The sequence below is a fragment of the Beta vulgaris genome, chromosome 1 (assembly GCF_026745355.1).
Source record: "Beta vulgaris subsp. vulgaris cultivar EL10 chromosome 1, EL10.2, whole genome shotgun sequence".
NCBI classification, from domain to species: domain Eukaryota; kingdom Viridiplantae; phylum Streptophyta; class Magnoliopsida; order Caryophyllales; family Amaranthaceae; genus Beta; species Beta vulgaris.
The window spans coordinates 62377037-62402073 of NC_079202.1; the positions used below are offsets into that span (position 1 = coordinate 62377037).

Here is a 25037-nt window from a genome sequence, read left to right on the forward strand (position 1 = left end):
ATAATGAGTAGTCCTTCTTGCTGACTCAGATAAGGTAAAGTGTTAATTTGTGGGCTAGGTTAAGCACTGAATAATCATAAGGTTAGTGGTTGATTGGGTTGTCTCTGAAAGAACTTTTGAGGTTACAACATTATGGGAAACAATGTGGGTCCTCACTAATCAGTCATGGCTACAGAAAATCAATCTGTATTCCACTTTCAAAATGAAGTTAATTGTAAAATCTCACCAACTTAAGACTATAAGAGTGTATCACTGAAGTTTGTTCCTTTCACCTACTACACTAGAGCCTTTATAAGATGCTACATATCTATCTATTTATATATATCTATACTAATATATTAAAAGGCGTGTCTAAACTAGGAACGGTGCTCTGTAACGCTCTCCTTAAGGGAGTTTTACTTCATGTAAATAATAAAAAAATAAAAATTGCATAGGATAGGGTTTGAAACCGGACCTCAATAACATATACTAAAGTCTTAACTACTAGACCAAATAATATTTAGTGTTTTCATCTTAAAGTATAATATTAATATATAAAAATTTTCCTTATCCAAGGTGTTGCCCGAGCCTAGTAACTAGTTATATATAATAGTGTGCACACATGCGTGTCAAAAAACATTTAATTAAATCAAAATAACATTTGTAATTATTTAAATTAAAGGAGACTAACTTCAACCTATTCAACAATGAAAAATAGAGAATCAACTAAAAAAAACAAAGTAATTTCCACCTTTGAATAGAAAGATAAGTTGAATAGCTTAGAATGAAGTCTCATTTAAATAACAATATCAATGTTCTTTTAATCGAACCAAATGTTAATTGTAAGCACATAGAGCATAATACTAGAGCATGCATTTTCTAGTTTGCAAGGAATGCTATTCTTCTTATATATAGATCAAAGTTTAAGTGTGACCCTTCCTTATTTTACTTCCTTTCTATGTTATGAATCACATTTTGACTATTGGATTGCTTGAATCTAATGATCACTATCATTCTTATGATCATTAATAACATCCTATATACATTTGGTTCTGATACTATATAAGATTACAGTGTGAGGAGCTCTATGCAACATCAGATCGCATAAATCCAATGAAATAACTCATCTTAATTATATCATAAATAATGGATGCTATCTAGCTTAATTTACCGGCGACTGACCTTGTAGTCTCAAGAAGAGGACTGGTAAAGTCTTATGAGAATGGTAACTGAAACCTGAAATCGAATCTCGTCTACATCATTACGTTTAATCGCTCATTTAGCAAAAAAAAAAAAATAAAAAAAATCTTGTATCATAACAACATTATTGTAAATACATTTATATATCTTCCTTAATTCAATCTAAATCTATAAAATATTAAAATGGAAACTAACATATGTACATAACACCTTATAAAATGGCATAGCTTATTACGAAAGCTTATAGATTGGGAATGCAATGCTCTTATTATCACAAGAACAGCCATCAGTTGAAATCAACATTGGGCCCACTTAAGCACTGGGCCCCACTCTGTGATTATCCACCAACCACTCCTTCCTCTCACTCTCTCTCTTCTTCACTCTCCTCCGGTCGACAATAACAACAACAATTATCGCCCAAATTTAGACACAGAAGAAGGCGGGAGGTTACAGAGAAGAAAAATGGCGTGTTTTGGGTTTTCTTCCATTTTAGGAAACCCTAATTCCGCGAGTCTCTCTCCTCCTTCTACTCCTTCCCTTTCATTCTCTCCTAAATTCTCTTCACTTTCCTTCAATTCTCATCCTTCTCTCTCTTTTCGCTTCCATCAATCCCTTTCTCCACGCCATTCATGCAAACATCATCATCATCATCTCAATTTTTCGGTAACTTTTTTCTTTAATTCTAATGATAATTGTAATTTTCTATCAATTTTGGATTTGGAATTCAATTATACAGGTTTCCAATCACTTTTAATATGGATAATTACGAGGGATTGGAATAATGTGATTATTATTGTTTGCGAATAGTGGGGTGGGGGTATTTGAATTGGAATTGAAGGAGTGAATGATTGATTGTTTTTGTTACATATTGTTTGCAGGTTATGGCATCCACTGGTAACTCTAGGCCGTTGAGGATTATGATTTCCGGTGCGCCGGCATCTGGGAAAGGGACGCAATGTGAGCTCATTACTGGGAAAGTAAGTACTCCGTCCTTCAACTCAATTCGAAGATAAATGGATTGAGAATGTTTCTCTAATTCAAATTGTAATTAAATGTTATAATGCGACATGTTATTGGAATTGGCTCAATGTATATTTTCAAAACCTTAACTTTATAGCGGTTTTGAAATTTGCTAATGATTTGATTGTGAAAGGTGTGGATGGTTAATGTTGTGTGCTGACAAATGTGGAAGTCAAAGTGTCGCAACTAACAGAACAGTGAGGGATTGTATATTGGGTTTTATTTGAAGAATGCCTGATGATTATTAAGAATGTGCAGTACTACATTGTCTTCTGCCAAGATGTTTGTATTTGAGTTAACTTAATACCATGATATGAACCATGGAATACGTATGCAGTTGAGCTTGTTGTGGCACATTGGCTGTATTTTTCTATGTCTAATGTTTGTTGGAAGATGCTATAATCTCTCAAACCATGGCGTTCTATTTCCAGGCCTTCGTTGACATTTAACAATCTACTTAAATATGTTAATTTTTAGTTTACTGCATGAATTCCTCTTTATGGGATTGTCCCTGAAGAAAACAAATGAATCAGGTAATCCTCATATATGCAGTATGGTTTGGTGCATATTGCTGCTGGAGATTTGCTTCGAGCAGAGATATCGTGTGGTAGTGAAAATGGAAAACGAGCTAAGGAATACATGGACAAAGGACAGCTGGTTCCTGATGAAATAGTTGTCATGGTAAACTGCGTAAGCTTAGTTCACAACTTATTTCTTTTTGTTGACGTCTTTCTTGACTAAGCTTTCATTATGTAGATGGTTAAAGACCGTCTGCTGCAGCCTGATTCACAAGAGAAGGGGTGGCTTTTGGACGGATATCCAAGGAGCTTATCTCAAGCAATTGCTCTTAAGGATTTTGGGTTCCTGCCTGACCTTTTTATTCTTTTGGAAGTAAGATTTTGTTTCTCATATGATTTCTTTTGTTTTTTAAACAGCCAGATTAACCTTTTGCACCACAAATTTATCTAGGTAGATTTTCAGATTATACACTTATTCTTTGCTTGATTCTGCTAAATTTTTTTCTTTTCTTTATTTCTGCTTTTACAGTTGATTCAAATGAGTGTTAGACATACCTACTAGGTCATTACCATGGTTATATAGCCTATAGGCAACATATGACTCCTTAGGTTCCTTTAGTTTAAGTGCCTGGGTAAGTAGAATGTAGAACTCAGCCTGAAGAAGACGAACTTCCAGGATCAAACCTTGGCCATAGGAGAGAGCAATGTTTGTGGTTTAATCAGTATCTAACCTATAACAATCTTTTTCTGGCACCCTGCCCCTTTTCTCCTTTTGTCTTTTGCTTGCATGGAAACCCTATACTTAAGAAAGGTCATACAGGGTGTTCTGGGTTTTTTGAAATCTTAGTGAAAGCAATATCTTTGGACATATGTGTGATGTGCACTAGCTATAGCTCTAGCCTCTAGCAGACTGAGGATGTGCTTCAGTCTACTGATCATAGATTTTATTGCATGGAGTTTTATTCATTTCATTTGCTGAGTTCTTTAGGTTTACTTGCTTTTTCTAATTAAATGTGCAGGTTCCTGAAGAACTACTTGTTGAGAGGGTTGTTGGACGGAGACAAGATCCTGTTACTGGAAAAATATACCACTTAAAGTATTCCCCTCCTGAGAATGATGAAATTGCTGCCAGACTCACCCAGCGCTTTGATGATACTGAGGAAAAGGTATGCACTGAGGCTTGTGTTTTCACTTGTTTTTGAGGGATGTATGAACTGAGTCATTGACTGTGCTGCATATTTTCACTTTCATTTCTTTTGAGATTTTGTTCTACCTTGCGCCCTGTATAGGCATGTTTATCATTTAACTTTGCTCTCACTTCACTGGCTGTTATTTAGGTAAAGTTGCGTTTGCAAACTCACCATCAAAATGTGGAGGCAGTGCTCTCCATGTACGAAGATATAATCGTTAAGGCATGTCATCAACTTTTCCTTGCATCTGTTTGTTGATCCACTTTTTCTTTTCATTTTAATTATTTTTTCCCTTTATAGACGTTTACCATGTGTTGCCTTTGAGTTTCTCTATATTGGCTGTTATTTTCGTTTATATGGTATCTCAATACCTCTCCAGTGCCTATGACAAACTCTCTGATTCGTCTTTTTGCCTCCCTTTTTGGATGGGCAGACTAGACTATATTTAATATTCTGAGCTCTGTACATGCCATGATCTGGATTTCTCTTAGGGGGCGGTTGACTTATATAATAGGAAATAAATGGTATGAGTATGAGAACCCTATGGTTATGGATGAGAAGATCCATGACTTTTTTTTAGAAACACATTACTAAAAGGGTAGGTATGGGAATTTCAATCTATAGGTGGTGGTGGGTATGAGATTCAAAGGGTTCAGGGGGATAGAGGATGAGAGAGTAGTTTGTGTTGAACGTGTAAGGAAAGAAAAGAGTATTTGCTTATGCTTTGATTGGAATTTGCATAAGATCACATATGGTAATGAGGTTCCACACCCAAGTTACCTCAAACAAACAACTTTTCATTTTTAAGCAGCACATCCATTCCATTCAAGAACATTTAATCAAAGTTAGTAATCTCGACATGTTTTCTGTGTTACATGTCAGCAGAAAGTAACTCCTGAGTCTAGTTCATGGTAAAAAGTTAAAAACTTATATAGTTGCTGGTTTATTTTTCTCTATATATACTTTGTGGGAAGCACCTAATACCATTGGCAGGAGCATCTTCTGAATGCTTCTTTGAATATGTTATATGCCATACTTTTGTCATATGATCTTCATGGTGGCAAGAGGAAATATGGAAGCCCATAACTCAAAAAAAAACCACTCTTGTCCCTATTCTATATCTATAGCATGCTATATTCAATTATTCTTTCTTCCTTCCACGGCCAATGAAACCACCCTCTCACACATGCAGACTGCTGACATAATGGCCTTTGCTACCCAGCATTAGGGGCCTGTGTGTCTCAAACTATCACAGAATTTTCTCCAAACCCACCAATATGCGTACCATCATGAGTATCCATACATCCCCCTCCCCAATTAGCATTGAACATGTGAGATACCACTTCAGCTGAATTGAACCTTTTGGGATCTATATGCTGAATTGCTGATAATTCATTATTGCTCTATTTGGTGGAGAGGGAAGATTTCAGTAGTTGATTTATTGATTATAATGTTCTTAAGTAGAAGAGAATTATTATATGAGATGGGTGTAGACAATAAGACGCCTTATTGCCTCAAGTCATATATCTTTTTAAGGAGTACATATGTTGGTATATCCATCCCATCATAAGATTCACATCTCTATGAAGGTTATCTGATAAACATCAATTTGTATCCATAGCGGGAGAATTGGGTTTCAAAACACAAGTATATCATTGAGCGTGAAATGAACCCAATTTGACTTTTGGAACGCTTATATGTATGTCCCAAATTTTTTCCTGAAAACTGTGTTTTGGTCATGATATCATCAGTCCAAACTGAAATGATAAATTTTATCACCCGAATATGAAATCAACCCAATTTGACACTTGAAAGGCTTATATGTTTTTGACCCAGTTTTTTCCTGAAAAATGTGCTCAAAGCACATATTCAAGAGTCCAAATTGAACTGATTACACTATCAACCAACTTGGCTGACATGTTTGACGGATTTGAATTAGTTTGTTGCGTTTTGTCCATCCCAAAAGTTGGAACCCCCCCCCCCCCCCTCCAGGCCCATGCAAAATTGTGAGTCATTACTTAAAGTATCCAACTTTTCGGGACAGAGGAATTAATAGTCAATATATTCATCAGAGAAGTGCTGTTATGTGCTATTTTTACTCAGGAGCTGTATATTGCTAGTTGCAGGTTGATGGGAGTGCTGAAAAAGATGATGTATTTGCTCAGATCGATAAGGCACTCTCCAATCTTGTGGAACAAGAGACTGCTTCAAAATCCGTGGCAGCCTAGATGTAGACTAGTAGCAATTGGGCATAAGTGCCCATCCTTATTTACGCCAAAGGTTCCGTATTTGTATTAGACATCCGTTTCTAAGACTGGTAATTGTCTCGGTTATTGGTAATTCTTTTGTAGAAAGATTTTGATCAGGTATATATAGAAGCAGCTCAGCAGCTTTTATAAGAAATTCCCCAAAATTAGTTTCCTTTGTAGACAAATGGAAGATCTGAAGATTGTAGCTTTTGTATAATGAAAGCTTTCATGCCATTGTACAATTTTGCAGGCATCCTATTACTTTTGTCTATGAACCATAAATAAATTTAAATATGTTTGCTCTGTTCTATTGTGAAAGTATTGTTAGCAGAGGTCGTGTGCGAAGGCATAAAGCTGATCTCGGGCTGCCCTGCGTCACCCAACAAAAATCAGCCTTTTTTGGTTGTGTCACTGGTTTGGCCACAATTCAGGCAAAATAAGGTCTCATGCTCTGTAGAATCAAGTCCGGCAGCCCGACTTGGGTTGGCTCGGGCTGAGTCGGATAGACTGGTAAGTGGTAGCATAGTGTGGTTTACTGGAAGTTTTTAAGACGTAGAAGAATCGCTGAAATGTGGAAAACTATCTGAATGACTGACTTAGGATTTAAAATTCCAGTTTTTTAAAGTCTATGGTTGACGTCAACCTTACAGAAGTCATACGCCAAATATAGTTGATTGCATGAGATATCTTTATAATTTTTTTCCTACTTTTCTACCTACAGATAGTGGGTGCACCTGTCCATTTCTTTGTATTTTCTTTAGCTAGGACAATTTAGAAGAAGTTTTTTTTTTCTTTGTGGAGGATAGAAAATTCCTGTTGACGTTTGAAAAAATTTACAAAGTTAACAAACGAAAGAATATGATTTACAAAAGGTAGAAAAGTCCTCCCTAAAAAAAATTAGACTTTCCATGATGGAATTGGTCATCGTGAGGACACAGTCGAAGATGGGGACAATGTTGGCTGAACCAAACAAGCTGTCAGGGCCCTCTCCAAGCAACTAACAACTTCTGACATGGACGGTCGACATCGGCCTCGTATACCAACGCAATCCACAGCAAGATACCCTATGAACTGCACCGCCTCGATTTCTAATGGTGTTGGAGGCGGTACGTGTGGGTCCAAAACCCTATGGATCTCGCCTCGCATAATGTACGGCACCACAAAATCCACAATGTTTCTAGGCATTCCTTCATCATTGGTATGGATTGCTTTGTACCCACTAAGTAGTTCCAAGAGAACTACTCCAAAACTATAGACATCACTCTTCGTAGTCAATATGTGCAGTCTATAGTACTCAGGGTCCACATATCCTAAAGTACCGGCAGCAATAAGGGAGAGATGAGTCTCACCGTCTTTGGGTCCCATCAATGACAACCCAAAATCTGATACCTTTGCGGTCCATTTACTATCTAGAAGTATGTTAGAAGGTTTAATGTCTCGATGAATGATAGGCGGCACCGCATACGCGTGTAGGTAGTCGATTCCCCTGGCTGCATCTAGGGCCACTTGAAGCCGGTTTGGCCATGACGTGAGTGGAGATGACCCCTTCAACTTGTGAATATGGTCATGGAGAGTGCAATTACTCATGTATTCATATACAAGTATTCTCTCATTTGCATCTTCGTAAAACCCTAGTAGGCTTACAAGATGTTTGTGGTTAAGCCTAGAGAGAAACTCGAGCTCTGCCACAAATGCCACATCCTTATCTTCTTGCTTACGCTTGACTCCCATTGGAGTTGGAGCACAAATTTCTGCCCGCTTAATTGCAACCTCTCTCCCATCTTCTAATATTGCATGATAAACTGTTCCAAAACTCCCTATTCCTATTCTATACTCTTGGGAGAAGTTGTCAGTCACTTTAATCAACACCTCTAGGGAAAACTCTTCTAAGTGTCCTCCATTTCCCATACTATACATATGGCTTAACCGTTTCTCCAATGCCTGTGGCGCCCTTTGTTGATCTTCTGGCTCACGTTGTGGTCCTTGGGGATTTCCGGCTAGCTCAATAGGTCCCGAATCATGCACTCGACTTCCCCCACCTCCACGGTATCTACACAAGAAGAAAGCAAGTGATGCTACCAATGAAAGGGACCCTAAGCACCCTACTACTAGCAACACAACCATTCTGGCTGTCCAACTACTACTATCCCTCGAAGGCGCAGTCGTCGGAGCCAAATCCAAGCCCGGAGACAATGGCGTTGGTGGTTCCATCGGACCACAGCGCTGGCACACCATCATCCCCTGCCCACAAAAACTACCATACCCTGGTAAAGCACCACAAGAACCACAATGACTAGTACAAGGTCCAGGCATCACCCTACTAAAGACCATATGATTCCTATCAAGTATGTCATTCCCCCAACACATGACTGAAAAATTTGAAGCAACAACACCACAAAAAACACTCCCTTTTGCTACAATCCTTGTAAAATGAGTCTCCTGCAACGTCGTTGGCATCCTAAATTCGTCGTTCCCCCAACAAACAACCGTGTCATTAACACGCATAACGCAGCTCCGATCATCTCCTAATGCTAAATCCTTGAAAACTCCCTCAGGTTGATTACTTCCTACCCTATCACCCCAACAATATAAACTTCCATTCAAACTTATTGCACAAGCATAACGTGATCCAGCTGCAATATAACTATAACTCCCATTTCTAGGCTCTTGTCCCACAACATTACTATCATTTCCTAAGCAAATTACACTACCATTCCCATCTAATAACCCACAAACAAAATCCTCACCAACAGCAATGCTTGAAAAACTTTGTGTAGAAGTTGATTCCCATCCATTCCATAGCCAACAATTAATAACATTAGACCCATTTACAATCCCACAAACATGGTGATTCCCACCTTCAAGTTCACTTAAAGCCGGACCGCGATAAATTCTTTTCCTTGATATGTTACTCCCATTAGCTAAGAATCTCCAACATTCCATGACTGAAATGGTTGTATTAAGAGATTGTGATCTCATTGCACAAATGAATCCATTCCCACCCACAATGCTAGAGTATGAAACATTATTAGGGAAAGGGATTTGGATTCCACTTGGGAAACTAGTACAGTTTATGAATGATTGTGATTGATTAGATGAAGGTACTTCTAATGCACAAACTAATGTTTGGTTATTAGAAGTATAGGAAATGGAAAGAGTGGAAAGGGAATTAAATTGATGGGGAAAAGACAGGAATGAAAAAAGAACTAAAATGAGAGAAAAAGTTGGAATTTTGAATGGGAAAGCCATAGAAATGATGGTTTCATTGTTTTTGGAGAAAGAGTAAGCTAAAAAGCTGAAATGAAGAAGGTCTTTAAAGTATTGTGTAGGAAATTACAGATGTTTTATAGTCTAATTTTACGCGTTAAGTGGAGAATGAAATGATAGTTATAAAATTATTGAATAGTTGTTGAATGACTAAGTCGTATACTCGTATACTATAAAGTTTGAATTGATCATAATAAAGCTTAAAGGTTACACTAATATAGGACTAAAACAGGCGCGTCAACATCCGAGTTACTCGGTGTGTCAAGTGGGGAAACTCGGTTTAGTTGGTAATGGCTAAAGAGGTTTTTGCTTCGAGTTGCTCAATTAACTCATGTGGATTGTGGAGTTAAGATTGTTTAGATACTCGTGGGATTCATGCATGCATTGTGTTATGGTTTTACTGGGCTTGTTCTCTTCGGCATAAAACAACTGAATTAAATTGAATCGAATTGAACTAAACTAAACTGAAATGAATAGTGATATGTGAGAGTATGGGCCTGTTCTCTTCGGCATAAAACAGCTGAAACTGAACTGATTGGAGCTGAACTGAACTGAACTGAACTGAATTGAACTGAATTGAATTAAATTGAATGTAATGAATATATAAATAATATCTAAACAATAATAATATGAATATTAAATAATTATTATAATGATGAGTAATAATAATGAATAATAATAATAATATTTTGGATATTTTTAAATGATAGTTATAAATAAATAATATTAATAATCATAAATTAATAATAATAATTAATGATAATAATGATAATTAATAATAATTAAATTATATTATTTGTATTAATATATTAATACTTAATGATGATATATAATAACAATAATATCTAAGAAGTAAATTAATATTATTATTTTAATTATTAGATTTAATAATATAATAATATTTAGAAATAAAAAATAATGATTGGGTTGGACCGTGAAATTACATCATAAATCGTCTTGACGTGATTTGATTGGTTTATGGGCTAAAAAACGTGGGTTTATTTGTGCTTTGACCTAAACCATGTTCCTCCTAGTAATAATAGTAATAATAATGAGTAAAGCTATAATAAACAAAATAATATATAGAAACAACAATAATAATAATAATAATACTACTTAGTTGTAATGATATAAAAATAAATAATAATAATAATAACAGTAATTAGTAAAATAAATTATATCAATATAATAATAATATCTAACAAAATGGTTATAAAAGAATGGAGCTGAACTGAACTGAACTGATTAGAGCTGAACTGAACTAAATAAACTGATTGGAGCTGAACTGAACAGAACTGAACTGAAAATAAGCTGGAGAGAACAGGCCCTAAAAGTATTGTCCAGAGTTGAACTGAATTGAACTGAATTGAACTGAACTGAAAATAAGCTGGGAGAACATGCCCTAAGTATTAAAAATAACTTTTTGCTTTTTGAGGTTGAACTTCGATCATCAATTTAACTATATTATTCTAAGTATTGTGAAATTATTTCAAAATTGAATTTAAAAATATATATTTTCTCGATGTAAAGAGTGTAGAACTTAAAATTTTGAGAATTTAGTTCTTATGTTTTTAAAAAAAAAATATTGGAAAAGTATAACTTCTACCTTGTTTACCTATCCACTTTGACCGTATTACTTAAGTAGTACTCCCTCTGTTTCATTTTAATCTACACACTTACACTTTTCACGCATGCCAATGTAAAACTTTAAGGACATATATCTTTAGTTTTGTATTTGTAAAAATTATAAAAAATACATATTAATAAAATACATACTAAGACGAATCTAACAAGATCCCACATGACTATGTTTTTATTCACGTATAAATCACAAACAAGGGTCAAAGTGCAATTTGTGAATAGTGTAAAATGTCAAAGTGTGTAGATTAATATGAAACGGAGGGAGTATATAAAAACAAATTTTATTGTGCAGTGTTATTGGAATTGTCTAAGTGTATATATGTTGGAAATATTCATTTTTCTAATTAGCTTATCATATTAATAATCAAATTGTGTATTGCGGTGTCTTATAAGAACTTAGAGAGTTGTGGACTTGTGGTTATTACTTTAGATTTGAGATTGATAAGCTATTGTATTAAGGTTGCGTTTGACAATAGCTTTTCAAGTATCACTGCTAAAGGTGAGAAATGGTGTTTGGTGGAGAATTAAGGTAGGTTATAATGGTTGATGAGGTAGTGTTTTGTGAAAACTAAAATCTTAAGATAGTAACTTTTGAAATAGTAGTTGTACGTATAACATAATTCATTTTTGTTTTACTTATTCAATACGTACGTAATTTTATTGAACACTAATTCTATTTAAGCTAATTTACTTGCTAAACTATAACCATTAATAACTATATATTTTTTGATGAACACATCCTATATATATTGACATTCCGAATGACAATTTATATGAAGTAAACAAATTTATAAGTGCTCTAGCAATATGAAATGAAGGGTACTTGCATGCTCAAATAGTATATTTTATGATAATCTTCGATTCATTGCTACTACACGTTTAATCGTTGTCTATAGATTAAGAAAACAAAGATTGAAACTTTGTCAAATATTACATTTTTGTAAATAAAGATTTGACACCTAAATTTTTTTTTTTATTTTGAAGGGGATTTGACACCTAATTTCTATACAAGGGAAAATAATAATTAGGCAAACGGATAGTTCACTTGACACCAAAAAGGTAAGAATAGGGTTGTAAATGAGACGAGATAATTCGCGAGTTACTTGAAATCGACTCGGTTGAAACTCGATCAAAGCTCGACTCAAGTGAGCTCGAAATAAATGAATTACCTTGAAGCTCGACCCGAGAGATTGGTGAGTCGAGTTGAGCAACTCGATACTCGAATTGAAAACTCGTGAGAAGCTCGAATAACCAATAGTTAATAGCAAAATACGTAAATTCGACATTTTTTTACCTTATTGTTACTTTTAACGTGAGACACTTGCAATCTATTCAAAATCTACTCGATCAAAGCCCGACTCGGTCAATGCTCGGTCAAAACTTGACTCGAGTGAGCTCAACTCAACTCAAACTCGACTCGAAATGCTGATGAGTCGAGTTAAGCTAGTTCAAAACTCGAACTCGACTCCCATCATTGACACCCCTACTCCTATGATCCAACTTGTTCCTGAATCATAAAACCTCACTATAATAGCAAGAGCATTGAATCATTGAGCACTTGATCAGTCACCAAAAATCGTCCGTTAATTCAAATAATATTACTCCATAATCAAAAGTCAAGAATGGCCCACAATTACTGGGTCTTGTTTCTTCCTCTTATTCTTACAATAGGTATACTTTTTTTGTCTAACTACTACATCTCTTTCATAAAAAATTTTAGTTGACAGAAATGTCAACAGTTACAAAGTTCTACTTGACACTACAATAAATCAACTGTAAGTTTCATGTCATTTAGTCCAATAATTTCTCACTAATAATTTATTCTAGAAACTGTTTATCTGAACTCATATGTAGTTTATACTTGAGTGATATATGTTGAAGTAGATTGATATTTTAAGATTCTTTCTGCTGATTTAAATGTGCTCTTAATTCATTTTATATAATAGGGTATGATATTTGACTATTTCAAATACATTGATGTAATCTATGACCTACATACATCTTAAATTCATGCATTCGATTATTCAATAAAAGCCTACATTAATAAAGTTCTATAGTACAAGATTAGTCCACTTTATGGATACTTCTATAAGAAATACTAATAATGTAACGTTATTAACACTTCGGTATGACTATGAATTTTAAAAAATTTCCTATTTTATTAATTTTGTGAATTATCTAACGGTTGGACAAAATATCAATAACAAATTTTAATAGGCAAAATTAATTTCAACACTACAAACTATACCTCGGGTGCATCCAACATCACAAATTTTAACTAGTAGCCAAACCACCACAAACTATTTGCCTAGGTGCAGTTCATGTCATAGTAGCGTCGGAGGTACCTTTTCTCACCAACACTAGTACCATCTCGAGCTTTCTCTCTCTAAAAATTTTCTTCTTCATGAAGATATCTAAGAACTTTTCCTAGAAGGTTCAGAGGTATTATAAAAAGATACCTCAGACGTCGTTTACGACACACACAGCACACCATCTCAACCAATAATTTGTGGTGTTTTGGCTACTATAGTTAAAGTTAGGGGTGGTGGATGAACCGACGCCATATTTTGTGATGTTGAGGACAAATTTGCCTTTTAAATATAGCTCTTAGTACAATATAACTCATAAGTCGTAACTAATATTCAGAAATCCGGATATTTTACACCGTGTTAATTGGCATTATTATATATATGTTTTTGATATCGAGGGTATTATTATTGTTATTTTCTTGTGAATACATAGTTCATGACTGAATTATGTGACAAAAAACAAATGAAGCAGGAAATATGACACGAAAGCCTCATGGGTCGAGCTCGCAAAAAATCCGGTCCAACTCAGCTCGAATTGTGAAATTGGTGGGTGGACCGCGGCCCATATTTCTTGAGCCCAATCCACTAAAGTCTATCCAGTCCGGACCACGAAACCGGTCCTGTCCGGCCTATGAACCGGACCACCCCAGTCCAAGTAAATATTGAACCAAATTGTGTATATTTTAATCAAATTGTATATATTTTAATCAAATTGCATATATTCTATTTCAATCAAATTTAAAAATAATGAAATTATTTTTTTATATTCTAATTCAATCAAATTTAAAAATAATGAAATTATTCATTAATATTAATAATTGTATATATTTTAATTCATTTTAAAATTTTTATGTAACAATAATGAATAGTTTCAATGATTAAATAATTTTGAAAAAAAAAATCCCATATTGGTCCGCCAGCCCGGTCCAGCCCACCAGACCCACGAACCGCCAGATTCGCTTCTCGAACCGTGAAAATTGGTAATAGACCGGTGTGGACCAAGATTTTTCAACTTGCGAAGTCCGCTCAACCCATGAATTTTACGGTCCGGTCCTAGGTCGTGAAATATCAGCACAGCATGCTACGATCCACGACCCGACCCGTCCAGCCCGCATCAGTGGCTATCACTACTTTGAAGATACAAAAGAAGAATATGTAGAATGTAGCAAGTGTAATATGACTTGTCAAGAAATGCACCAGAATGTGGGCGAAGGGGTTTGTAAGTTGTAGATGTTATTGTCCAATGGCCATGCGTTCCATCTCATCCAATGAAGGTCGTTGCAGCAGGACCCACACCAGCTCAATCATCTATTGTTGAATGTTGATCTTCCTTGCCATCAGATTGGTTGGAGTAGGACCTCGAAGTTTTGAGTAAATCTCCTCCATGAAAATAAAATTATTTGGATTGTGTTGTTAGATTTAGAAATGTTAGATTTCGTAATAATTATTGATTTCCACATCGTAGTGGTCCTTTTTTTTGCCGATTCGTTTGCGTATTGAGGATGTTATTATTTGTTTTGATGAGACGGCTATGTGATTTTTCTCATATTGAACCGATCACACGAAATAAATATGTAGATTAAGGCCTCTAAAATTGAGAAAAAAAGCGTAAAACTAGTATATAAAATGAGACAATTTAGGTGGATTTTTAGATATACAAGTCTCACACACTCTAAATCTTATGCAAGCTCCGAAACTTCAACTTTGAAATTCAAAGAGATCCATTTTTCAATTCTGAATTTGTCAATAATCTGAAACTCACATTAACTAAGGAAAGCTTGAGTCACAATTTCTATTAAACAACAAATCTGAAATTCATTTCATTTATGTGTGCAATATATAAGAAGATAAATCCTAGGCCCATATCTCAATTATAGTTGACAGGTCCATATCTCCATTATAGTTGACAGGCCCATAGCTCCTCAACCCACTAACTCAAATCCTGTAAAAGTAGCCATAGGCCCAAGCTCTATATTAAGCAAGTTGATCTGAATCAATCATGATTTTGTCTCTATTGTGTAAAGAATTTTATTATTTTTTTATTAGGAAAGATAATTGATTTGAAAACCAACTCATGCTAGACTACTAGTTTGCGGCGCATACCAGTTCAGAGGTTGGTTACAAGATTAAACAATTCAAAACTAAATGCCCACCATATTGTTGGGATGAGGATTCGAATCCTCTTAAAATTCGAGATGGTAATCCATTGAACTACCACCTCTCCCTCAAAAACTTTTATTGTTGATGTCTCAAATTATATTTTCCAGTATACAGTATATCTAGATTCAAAAATAAAAATTGTTTTTTTTGCTGTACCTCAACATAATGTCCAAAACTTATGTAATTTAATAAAAAAATATCTCAAATTTTGAACCGTGAACTAAAGGTGTGCTCTTCAAAGTTTTAGTTAAACTACATACTATGTTTCTAATGACTTTTTATTTTGACTAAATGCATATATGTGTTAATATATAATGAATAATATATGTCACTAAGAAAATAATCAACGTTTGATAATTATATAAAAATCCAATATTATGTAAAATTATAAAATCGTATGAGGGAGAACAGTAGAATGTAAGAGGTGAATCATAACATTTTAGAGGATTCATTGATTTTTAATGTAGCATTGTATGTTACTAAACTTACTAGTAATATACGTAGTTCATCTCTACTAATAAGTGAAAGGGGAGGAAAACAATGCCCTTCTTACAAAAATTTAATATATATCTTTAATGAATTTGAATTGTCATATACAATAATTTTTTTTTTCTTCCTACTTGACATATATATTGAACAAGTTAACAATGAAATTGAATTTGAAATTTCAAATAAATATAAAATTAAGAAGAATCATTTTCGCTTCTTACATATGTGTGAACTTAATTGACACAATTAAAAAAAAATAAAAACTTGAATTTCATATTGTACAAGTGTGGGAAATAATTGTGTTAACCTTTTGTAGGTTAACCTGACATTCAATATATATAGTGTTTACAATACAGACCTATGACTATGAAAGTACCCTTCTACCCTTTACAATATAATATTATCCAATACACCCCTCAATCTTTACGAGGTGAAACAACGGATAGATTGGTACGATGTTTAGTAAATAAGTCAGTAGATAGGCCTTTAGTAAAGATGTCTGCAACCTGAGACTGTGTAGGAACATGTCGAACAATAAGACCTCCCTTGGCAACCATTTCTCGAACAAAGTGATAGTCAACATCGATATGTTTGCTACGATCATGATGAACTGGGTTAGCAGTGAGATAAGTAGCAGAGACATTGTCGCAATAGACAATCACAGGACGACGGAGAAAATGACCAATGTCAGCAAGAAGTTGCTTGAGCCAAATAGTTTCTGCAGCTGTGTAGGCCACTGCCTTGTATTCAGCTTCAGTGGAGGATTTGGAGACAGTAGGTTGCTTTTTAGAACGCCAGGAAATTAAATTCTTCCCAAGAAAAACAGCATAGTCAGTAGTAGAACGCCGTGTGTCAGGACATCCTGCCCAATCTGCATCAGAATAGGCAATAAAATAGTAGGAGAGCTGCTGCTGTACAAATAAGCCATAATCCAAAGTGCCCTGCAGATATCTGAAAAATCTTTTCACAGCATGAAGGTGAGTAGTACGAGGAGCATGCATAAACCGGGACACCATATTAACAGCGACGAGTCATAGTTAAGTACTGCAATGCACCAACCATACTACGATAATCTGTGGGATCAGCAAGAAGTTCTCCATCAAGCAGAGACAATGTTACTCTAGAGACAACAGGAGTGGTAACTGGTTTAACAGTATGAAGATGGAATTTACGAAGTAAATCAGAAACATACTTATGTTGAGAACAAAATAAACCAGAGGAGTACGCACAACCTGACACCTAAGAAATAATGAAGATCCCCTAAATCCTTCATAGCAAATTGAAGAAAGAACAGAAATGAATTTGGCAACAAGAGGAGGACTACTACCAGTAAGGACAATGTCATCAACATATAAGAGAAGAATAATGAGATGACCACGATATTTGAGAGTGAACATAGAAGTTCACAACTGCTGCACTTGAAACCAATAGATAAAAGAAAGTTGCTAAACCGGAGAACCAAGCCTAGGAGCCTGTTTCAAACCATAAATGGACTTTCGAGACGACAAATATGAGTAGGTTTAGATGGATGAATAAAACCCGGAGGTTGACGCATATAAACCTCTTCATTAAGAAAACCATGGAAAACATTTTTGACATCTAACTGACGAATAGACCATTTAAGAGAAACTGCAATAGTAAGAACCAAGCGAACAATAGTAGGTTTAACAACAGGACTAAAGGTTTCAAAGTAATCAATACCTGCCTGCTGGTGATTGCCAAAAACAACAAGTCTGGCTTTGAACCGCTCCACAGACCCATCAGAATGATATTTAGTCTTGAGTCCCCCCCTGTCACTCCTCCTCCCTCGTCGTCAGTAGCTAACCATCATCCGATGGTTACAATATTATCCAATACATATTAATAATTATACTAGATTCATTTCAAAACCTAAATATTGATTGTTATTTGGTAATCTTTATTATATAAATTAAACTCTTCCACTTTATTAATATTCAACGATTAAACCTTATACACAAATTATTCCATTTTATTTGAGCACAAGCTTTAATCTGCTTTATATTTCCTTTTTCTTAATAATATATTTGAATGATAATGATCAAATAAATAAAAAAAACCTACGAAGCATTGATTTAAGAAAAATATATTGAAAAAATAAAAAGCAATTATAAATGTCTTTTCAAATTAATTTTTTTATAACACTGATGAATAATAAATTGAGAAAAAAAATTAATATGATCGACAAACACATATGTGCAAAAACTGCTAGTATTTTGGTAGGTTAAGACTTAAGAAGATCCATGTGTGAGGTAAGTGTAAGAGTCAAAGAAAAAACAAACTCCCAAAAAAAAAAATAATAAAAGTGGAAAACATTGAAAAACAAAGAAAGTATGTTTGTGCATTTTTGGAAAATAATCGGATGACAAATGGAAATATATCACGTACAGGCCTGCAATATGGTCTTACCACTAATGTTTTATGTGATTTACTTACTTTTTAAGGATCAAGATTGACATAATTAGTCAAAGGCTCCTTTTACGTTTTTATGATAGGGGTTTGATTCTTGCCTTTTATAATTTATAAAAATTTCAAATTCCCCCAATTATAAGGGATATTTGTTTTACCTCGAGAAAAATCTCTTACTTCTGTGTAATACTAGTTGTATATGCAAGTGATGCGTGCGTCGACAATTTTATGTAGTTATACATAAATGGATATGTTTTTTATCCAAAACAATTTTGATAGTGATGTATATTATTAAGATTCTTTTGTAAATGTTATTATCTCTTTAAATTAAAGGTGAATGATATTTAACTGTTCAATACCTGTAAAATTTGGTCGATGATTTAATAATTTTCTTTTCAGCGACTTTAGGATAGTTCTTTAACAATTATAAATTTTAATAAACCATATTGTTTGAACTTTGTAAATATGAAATATTATGTTATCACGATATATTGTTAACTTTTTTTTGGTAGAAGATTCTAATTGATTTCGTGAATTGATTGAGTCAATCTAGTTTGTCAAGTTACTAATCGTATTGCATATTCCATTTTTGACCTACTCATATGACAAGTTTCATCGATTCTCATTTTTCATTTTTCTATAAAAAATAATACATTATTGTTTTAAATTATTAGAGGGTATTTTAGTCACTTCAAAAGAGGACACTACACCTCCTCCCTTAGCTTATATAATAGAGATTTTTTTGTGTAACTGATTTATAATCTATTTGTTGTCTAGTTTTCGTATTTTGGACAGTTTTTTTATTACACTATTCATATAGTTTATTTGTTGTCTAATTTCGTATTTTGGACAGTTTTTTATTATACTATTCATAGGCTCTACTTTAACCATGGTTTGTTAATTTGTTATATATCGTAACGAACAACATATTCATATGAGATTTTACTTGATAATAATACTCAAAATATTGTATTGATAAACGTAAAAGTTAAATTCTACAGATCGAAGATTTTCTACTCAAATAAAAAATTAAAGACATTACGCACTTAGACATATTCCATTGACCAATTTGGTAAATTGAAATATATTTCCTAATTAGACAACTACAATCACCCCCCCTCCCCCCAAAAAAAAAACTATAAATACTTATTCATGTAAGACGTTGACTATGTACTGCATATCTCAACCTAAAAAAAAGTACTTCACATCTGTATCAAACATTCAAAAATGGCCCAGCAATTTTTGCATAAACTTATGCTCTTATTCGTCTTAACTTCACTACTTTCAGGTATATATTAGTCATCTACAATGCATCATTCAAGTCAGGTCTAGTTCGGTATAATTTGTTTTAGATCATTTTTGAGTGACGAATCATTTGATTTAGGTGATATACGCATTTACACTAATCAAATAAATTCAAAAGTTCAATGGATGCAAGACATTATATATCCTATCGATTGATTTGGATTAGGTCAACATTAAGTGTATTAGGTTAGGCAAATTTGTCATCACAAACTTTTTATATGTCAATATTTAGGGAAAGCAACTTTGTAAACTTTTTCCGACAACTTAAGACCTTGTCAAATGCTTAGCCAAGTAATCGGGCAGGTTCCAATTTGCTTTTGAGTTTCTCTGATAATTTGAATCTTGAAACTATTTTTTGCCTGATAACTTGATTCTTGGACTTATGTTTGAATAAAATTTTGGCTTCATATAGAGGAGTAATATGCATTTCATGCTCAGTGAATGCCTTTAATCGGGCAGGTTCCAACTCATGTCAATGTTACAAGGTCTAATAATTAGATTAGATAGGCAATAATTTTTGTTTAGAAATATTATATTATACTTATTTAAAGTTTTGCACTGAAAAGATGAATTAATTAAGGAAAATGATATACATTTTTTTTTTTTGAGGGGAGGAAAATGATATACATAGCCCTTAAGAATATGTATAAGAAGCTTAAAATAAAAATAAAAATTTGAATCAAGTATTTATTACCTCAAATGTGAAATTTTGTCATAAATTCATAAACTGTTTCCATTTTAAAACATGTATTTAATGCTTATACATAGCCCTAACATTACCTATTAATTAATTGACACTAATCTCATGCATATACAGTTAAGTGTCAATTGATTTTATGATTTATATTTCCTATGTCCAATGAATATGCAGGATATGTGATGGATAAAGTGAGTGGAGGAGAGATATGCGTTATAGGACTAGGAGAGTGTGGGAAAGATTGTGAAGAAAGGTGTACACAAATGCATCAAGGAAATCAGACTCATGGGGAGTGTGATTATAGCATGAAGCCACCACTATGCAGTTGTTATTACGATTGCACTCCGCCTTCGCCTCCGCCTCCGCCGCCGCCAGCAAAAAAATGCCATGAAAACGACGGTATATGCAGCCGAGAGGGCTGTGATGATGAGTGCTGTATGGCTAAGTGCAAGAACAAGTTCCCTGGAGAAAGTGAGGTACTAGGGATATGTCAAGAGATTGTAGGGGCTTCTTATAGACTTTGTTTGTGCGAGTATGATTGTTGAAATTGTACTCCTACTATCTAAATCAATTCTTATAGTAGTCCTCAATATGTAATAAGACTTTAAAAATAATTTTTTTTCGAGGAATACCCTTGACTTATTCTTTGGACATTGACCAAGTATTTCGTGCTTTCGATTCAGTAAAATCAAAAAATGCGAGGCACGTAATCCACATTTCTTATGTTTTAACCCTATTTCCCCTTCATTAACTGATAAATTCAATGTTAGAAAATATTTGGTCGAGGTCGAAAAATGGAGAAAAACAGAGTTGAAATATAAGAGATGCAGTTTACTTGTACGTCCTCCACATGTTTGATTTTAATGATTCAACATTGAAAAATGCTTGGTCAATATCGTAAAATGGGATGAGGTTATTTCTCGCAATGATATTTTCTTCTTAAGTTCTTATTTTGCCAAAAACTTGTATTTAAAAAGTTGTTTATGACAAATTTCCCTTTCTAATAATATTAATTCTAGAAAAATTTTGTATACAATAAGCATTCGTGAATGAGTGGAAAACACTAAACAATGATATGCATATACAAAAGTATGTATACTTAGCGGTTCTAATATGGTGCTGCTTTTTTTTGGGCCCCTTTCGGAAACCCTATGGTAAGAAAAGTATATCTCTCGATTGTCCTCGTATAGGACCCTCACCCAAAGGTCCAACAAGCACTTATATATCTTTAGGTTGTCCTCGCACAAGACCCTCAATGGATGCAAGACATTATATATATCCGATGGATTGATTTGGTGAAATTTCGTGGCGAATTTTGATTATATGGTTTGGTTTATTTTCTTGGAGAGTTGGAGTTAATCTTTGTGGATTTGATCACTGTCTCGGATCCTACACTAATTGAAAATGAAAGCAATTGGTTAAGCTCGTTCATCATGCAAAAGGAGAAGTAAGATTAGAGTACTCGACCAATTCTAAGTCAATGTAATTAAATTATTATAAAACACATATCTATTGTTTCATGTTGGAAAACAAAATATCAATAAGCAAACAACATGTACATTAATAAATAAAAAGAGATGTGTCATTGGCTTTTTCAAGTCCCATATGTCCATTGGCAATGAGGAAAGAAAGCATAAAATCTTTAGTTATTGTGACAAATTACTCATAATAAGTTAGAAATGTAAGTTTGACATAGTTTTTATTTGTTGTTTGTTTTGGAGGATATAACTATACAACCCACATAAACAGGGCTAGATGAAAGTGTGTAAGGAGCTCAACGACACAGGATTCCAGAATTATAAGGGTCTTAAAATATACTTCATTTTGGAAAAATTACTTTATATTTGAGGAAATCTCCTTTATTTTTTTACCCTTAATAATTTTCTCAATGTTTCAACCTTCCATCTTATACCCCAATCTTCCATCTTTATTTTATATAAATTTGAGGGTCTAATTTTCGTATTAAAACAAGGGCACAAAAATCATCAAGACGGCTCCGCAGAAATAGTGAAATGAGGAAAGTTTCAAGTTGATGTTACTTCTAAATATAAATAAGTTTTAAGTTGATGTAACATATTAACCATACTTGATGTTTTCATGTTTGAAATAAAAGGTATTCATACCATACATAGAGTTCCACTCAAATGCCACTTTTACTCAATTGACATAGTTGCAAATATTGTTAACAAAACACCATGAAAGATTAGTAGACATTGAAATGGTCGAAAATTCATTTAAAAAATTAGTTTACAGCCACCTATTCTCTAGGGATGCTTCACATGGTGTATGAAAGGTCGTTTATCATTAATAAAGTTGTGAAACCAAATGCCCAAAGATACATTCTAAAAGATTTCATGAATTGGTCGAAATAATTCCTTCCCTAACTTGTTTTGTGAAGAAGTTGTAGGATTACTATTATAAATAGTTTGGAGTACAAAGCTTCACTCTTCATCTAAGTTCTAACGATCATCTTCCTCCCCGTTCTCTTACATATATAGTTGAGCGTTTGAAAGAGCCATATAATATGGCTCTCAACCACTCCTTTCTTGCATCCTTGTTACTTTCATTTGTGGTCATCGCTTCTGCAAATAACTACTACGCTTATAGTACATCGCCAACATATAAGTCATCATCGTACATACCATCTTCATACTACTCTCCAACTCCGATTTACAAATCTCCATCTTATATACCATATCCTGAATATAAGTCTTATTCTCCATCTCCCGTTTATATGTCTCCATATCCTGAATACGAATCCCCACCTTACTCTCCATCCCCTGAATATAAGACTCCATCCTATTCTCCATCTCATGTTTACAAGTCCCCATCTTACTCTCCATCACCCGACTATAAGTCTCCTTCGTATTCTCCATCACTAGAGTACAAGTCTCCGTACTATTCGCCGTCTTCGGAGTATAATACTCCATATTACTCCCCACAATCAGTTTATAATTCTCCTTACTATTCTTCATCCCCAGTTTACAAATCCCCTAAATACTCTCCATCTCCCATCTACAAGTCACCACACTACTCACCATCTCCGATATACAAGTCTCCATACTACTCCCCATCACCAGTATACAAGTCTCCGTATTACTCACCATCTCCAATCTATAAGACTCCATATTATTCACCATCACCAGTCTACAAGTCTCCATATTATTCTCCGTCACCAGTATATAAGTCTCCTTACTACTCCCCGTCTACTGTTTACAAGACTCCATACTACTCTCCATCTCCCATCTACAAGACTCCCTACTATTCACCATCACCAGTATACAAGTCTCCTTACTACACCCCATCTCCTGTATACAAGACTTCATACTACTCCCCATCTCCCATCTACAAGACTCCATACTACTCGCCATCACCAGTATACAAGTCTCCATATCACTCACCTTCCCCTATTTATAAGTCCCCATATTACTCCCCATTTCCTGTATATAAATCCCCCTATTATTCTCCCTCACCAGCATACAAATCTCCTGTTTATAAGACTCCATACTATTCTCCCTCTCCCGTTTACAAGTCTCCATATTACTCCCCATCACCAGTGTACAAGTCTCCAAAATACTCCTCATCTCCTATCTACAAGTCTCCATACTACTTCCCAACACCAATATACAAGTCCCCATACTACTCCCCTTCACTAACTTACCCTGAAAAGCATGAGTACACTCCATCACCTAGCTACTACAAAACGCCCAAGTACTCTCCTTACTACAAGCCATACTCTCCTTCACCGAATTATTACAATAAACCAGTCTATTCTCCATCCCCTGCCTATGAAGCGCCAGTTTACAAGTCACCAACTTATTCTCCGTCTACGGTCTATAAAACTCCTGATGGCTACTAATTTATGCACTACTAAACTATAATTGATTACTTTTGTATCACTTTATTTTCTTTGATTTTTCAAATATTCAAGATGGATTGATTTTGTACTTGTTTGTTGTATGTACCTGAATAAATAACAATTGATTTCCCTATGTTGTCAATCATATTGTTGAGGATGATGTTTGCCCTAATCCTTTCTAATGTTAACATAATTGATCTTATATTGCATTTTATGCAAAAGGGGTTTCAAGATATCACATGCTATCACGTGACATAAATGAACGGAAAATAAATCGACGAAAGAAACCGGTATGAGGTAGTTGTCAACAACAAAATGATAAAGAAGGTAGTTTAGGACAATATACTTTTTATAAGGTAGTTTCTCGCAAAAAATTGAAAGTTAATGGTATTTTAGGACAAAAAATCCTTAATATAATTGCAATATATAGTTATTTGTAACTATTATTATGTCCATCATTTCCATATACACAAATTATTAGAATAGACGGTCTAAATTTAACATAAAATTAGACGAATCCAAGATTGAAAAGTCCATTCCATTTCATTCTAGCCCAACAATATTCTAGTCATCCCTTCACTTCTCCTTCCTTTTTATCTTGATTATCAAACTACAACAAATAATTTCAAAAAAATAACTCGGTAGTTTTACAGAACGAATTAAACTAGTTACTAAATCGATTAAAGTAGTCACTGAATGGATTAAAGAATGTCTTTACTGTATAGAT

At 34.2% G+C, this 25037-nt stretch overlaps 3 protein-coding genes across 5 annotated transcripts; 2 read left to right on the forward strand and 1 right to left on the reverse strand.

The window, feature by feature from the left end:
* Positions 1–1427: 1427 nt before the first annotated feature.
* Positions 1428–6460, forward strand: LOC104898882 (adenylate kinase, chloroplastic). 3 transcript variants are annotated; one of them, XM_010686034.4, is made up of 7 exons: positions 1429–1842; positions 2058–2156; positions 2752–2880; positions 2956–3090; positions 3737–3883; positions 4055–4129; positions 6034–6460. In XM_010686034.4, exons 1-7 carry the CDS (start codon positions 1642–1644, stop codon positions 6133–6135), a joined length of 888 nt encoding a protein of 295 aa, XP_010684336.2. In that variant the 5' UTR covers positions 1429–1641; the 3' UTR covers positions 6136–6460. The 3 variants fall into 3 exon arrangements, with proteins under 3 accessions (XP_048500469.1, XP_010684336.2, XP_057251801.1); XM_057395818.1 differs by having other exon boundaries at positions 1430–1842; positions 4055–4123; positions 6028–6460; XM_048644512.1 differs by lacking the exon at positions 4055–4129 and having other exon boundaries at positions 1428–1842.
* LOC104898962 (serine/threonine-protein kinase-like protein CCR4) lies at positions 6275–9489 on the reverse strand. The gene has a single exon (XM_010686131.4). It carries the CDS (start codon positions 9403–9405, stop codon positions 7078–7080), a length of 2328 nt encoding a protein of 775 aa, XP_010684433.2. The 5' UTR covers positions 9406–9489; the 3' UTR covers positions 6275–7077.
* Positions 9490–22975: 13486 nt separating this feature from the next.
* LOC125499356 (extensin-2-like) lies at positions 22976–24375 on the forward strand. The gene has a single exon (XM_048647957.2). The coding sequence runs from the start codon at positions 22976–22978 to the stop codon at positions 24308–24310; it is 1335 nt and encodes a 444-aa protein (XP_048503914.1). The 3' UTR covers positions 24311–24375.
* Positions 24376–25037: the final 662 nt, after the last annotated feature.

Excerpts from the sequence above, each read along its gene's own strand:
- LOC104898882 (XM_010686034.4), top strand. The coding sequence starts at position 1,642 with ATGGCGTGTTTTGGGTTTTCTTCCATTTTAGGAAACCCTAATTCCGCG. Across the intron at positions 3,884-4,054 it reads TTGATGATACTGAGGAAAAG|GTAAAGTTGCGTTTGCAAAC; the intron begins GTATGCACTGAG and ends GCTGTTATTTAG. Across the intron at positions 4,130-6,033 it reads ACGAAGATATAATCGTTAAG|GTTGATGGGAGTGCTGAAAA; the intron begins GCATGTCATCAA and ends TGCTAGTTGCAG.
- LOC125499356 (XM_048647957.2), top strand. The coding sequence starts at position 22,976 with ATGGCTCTCAACCACTCCTTTCTTGCATCCTTGTTACTTTCATTTGTG.
- LOC104898962 (XM_010686131.4), bottom strand. The coding sequence starts at position 9,405 with ATGGCTTTCCCATTCAAAATTCCAACTTTTTCTCTCATTTTAGTTCTT.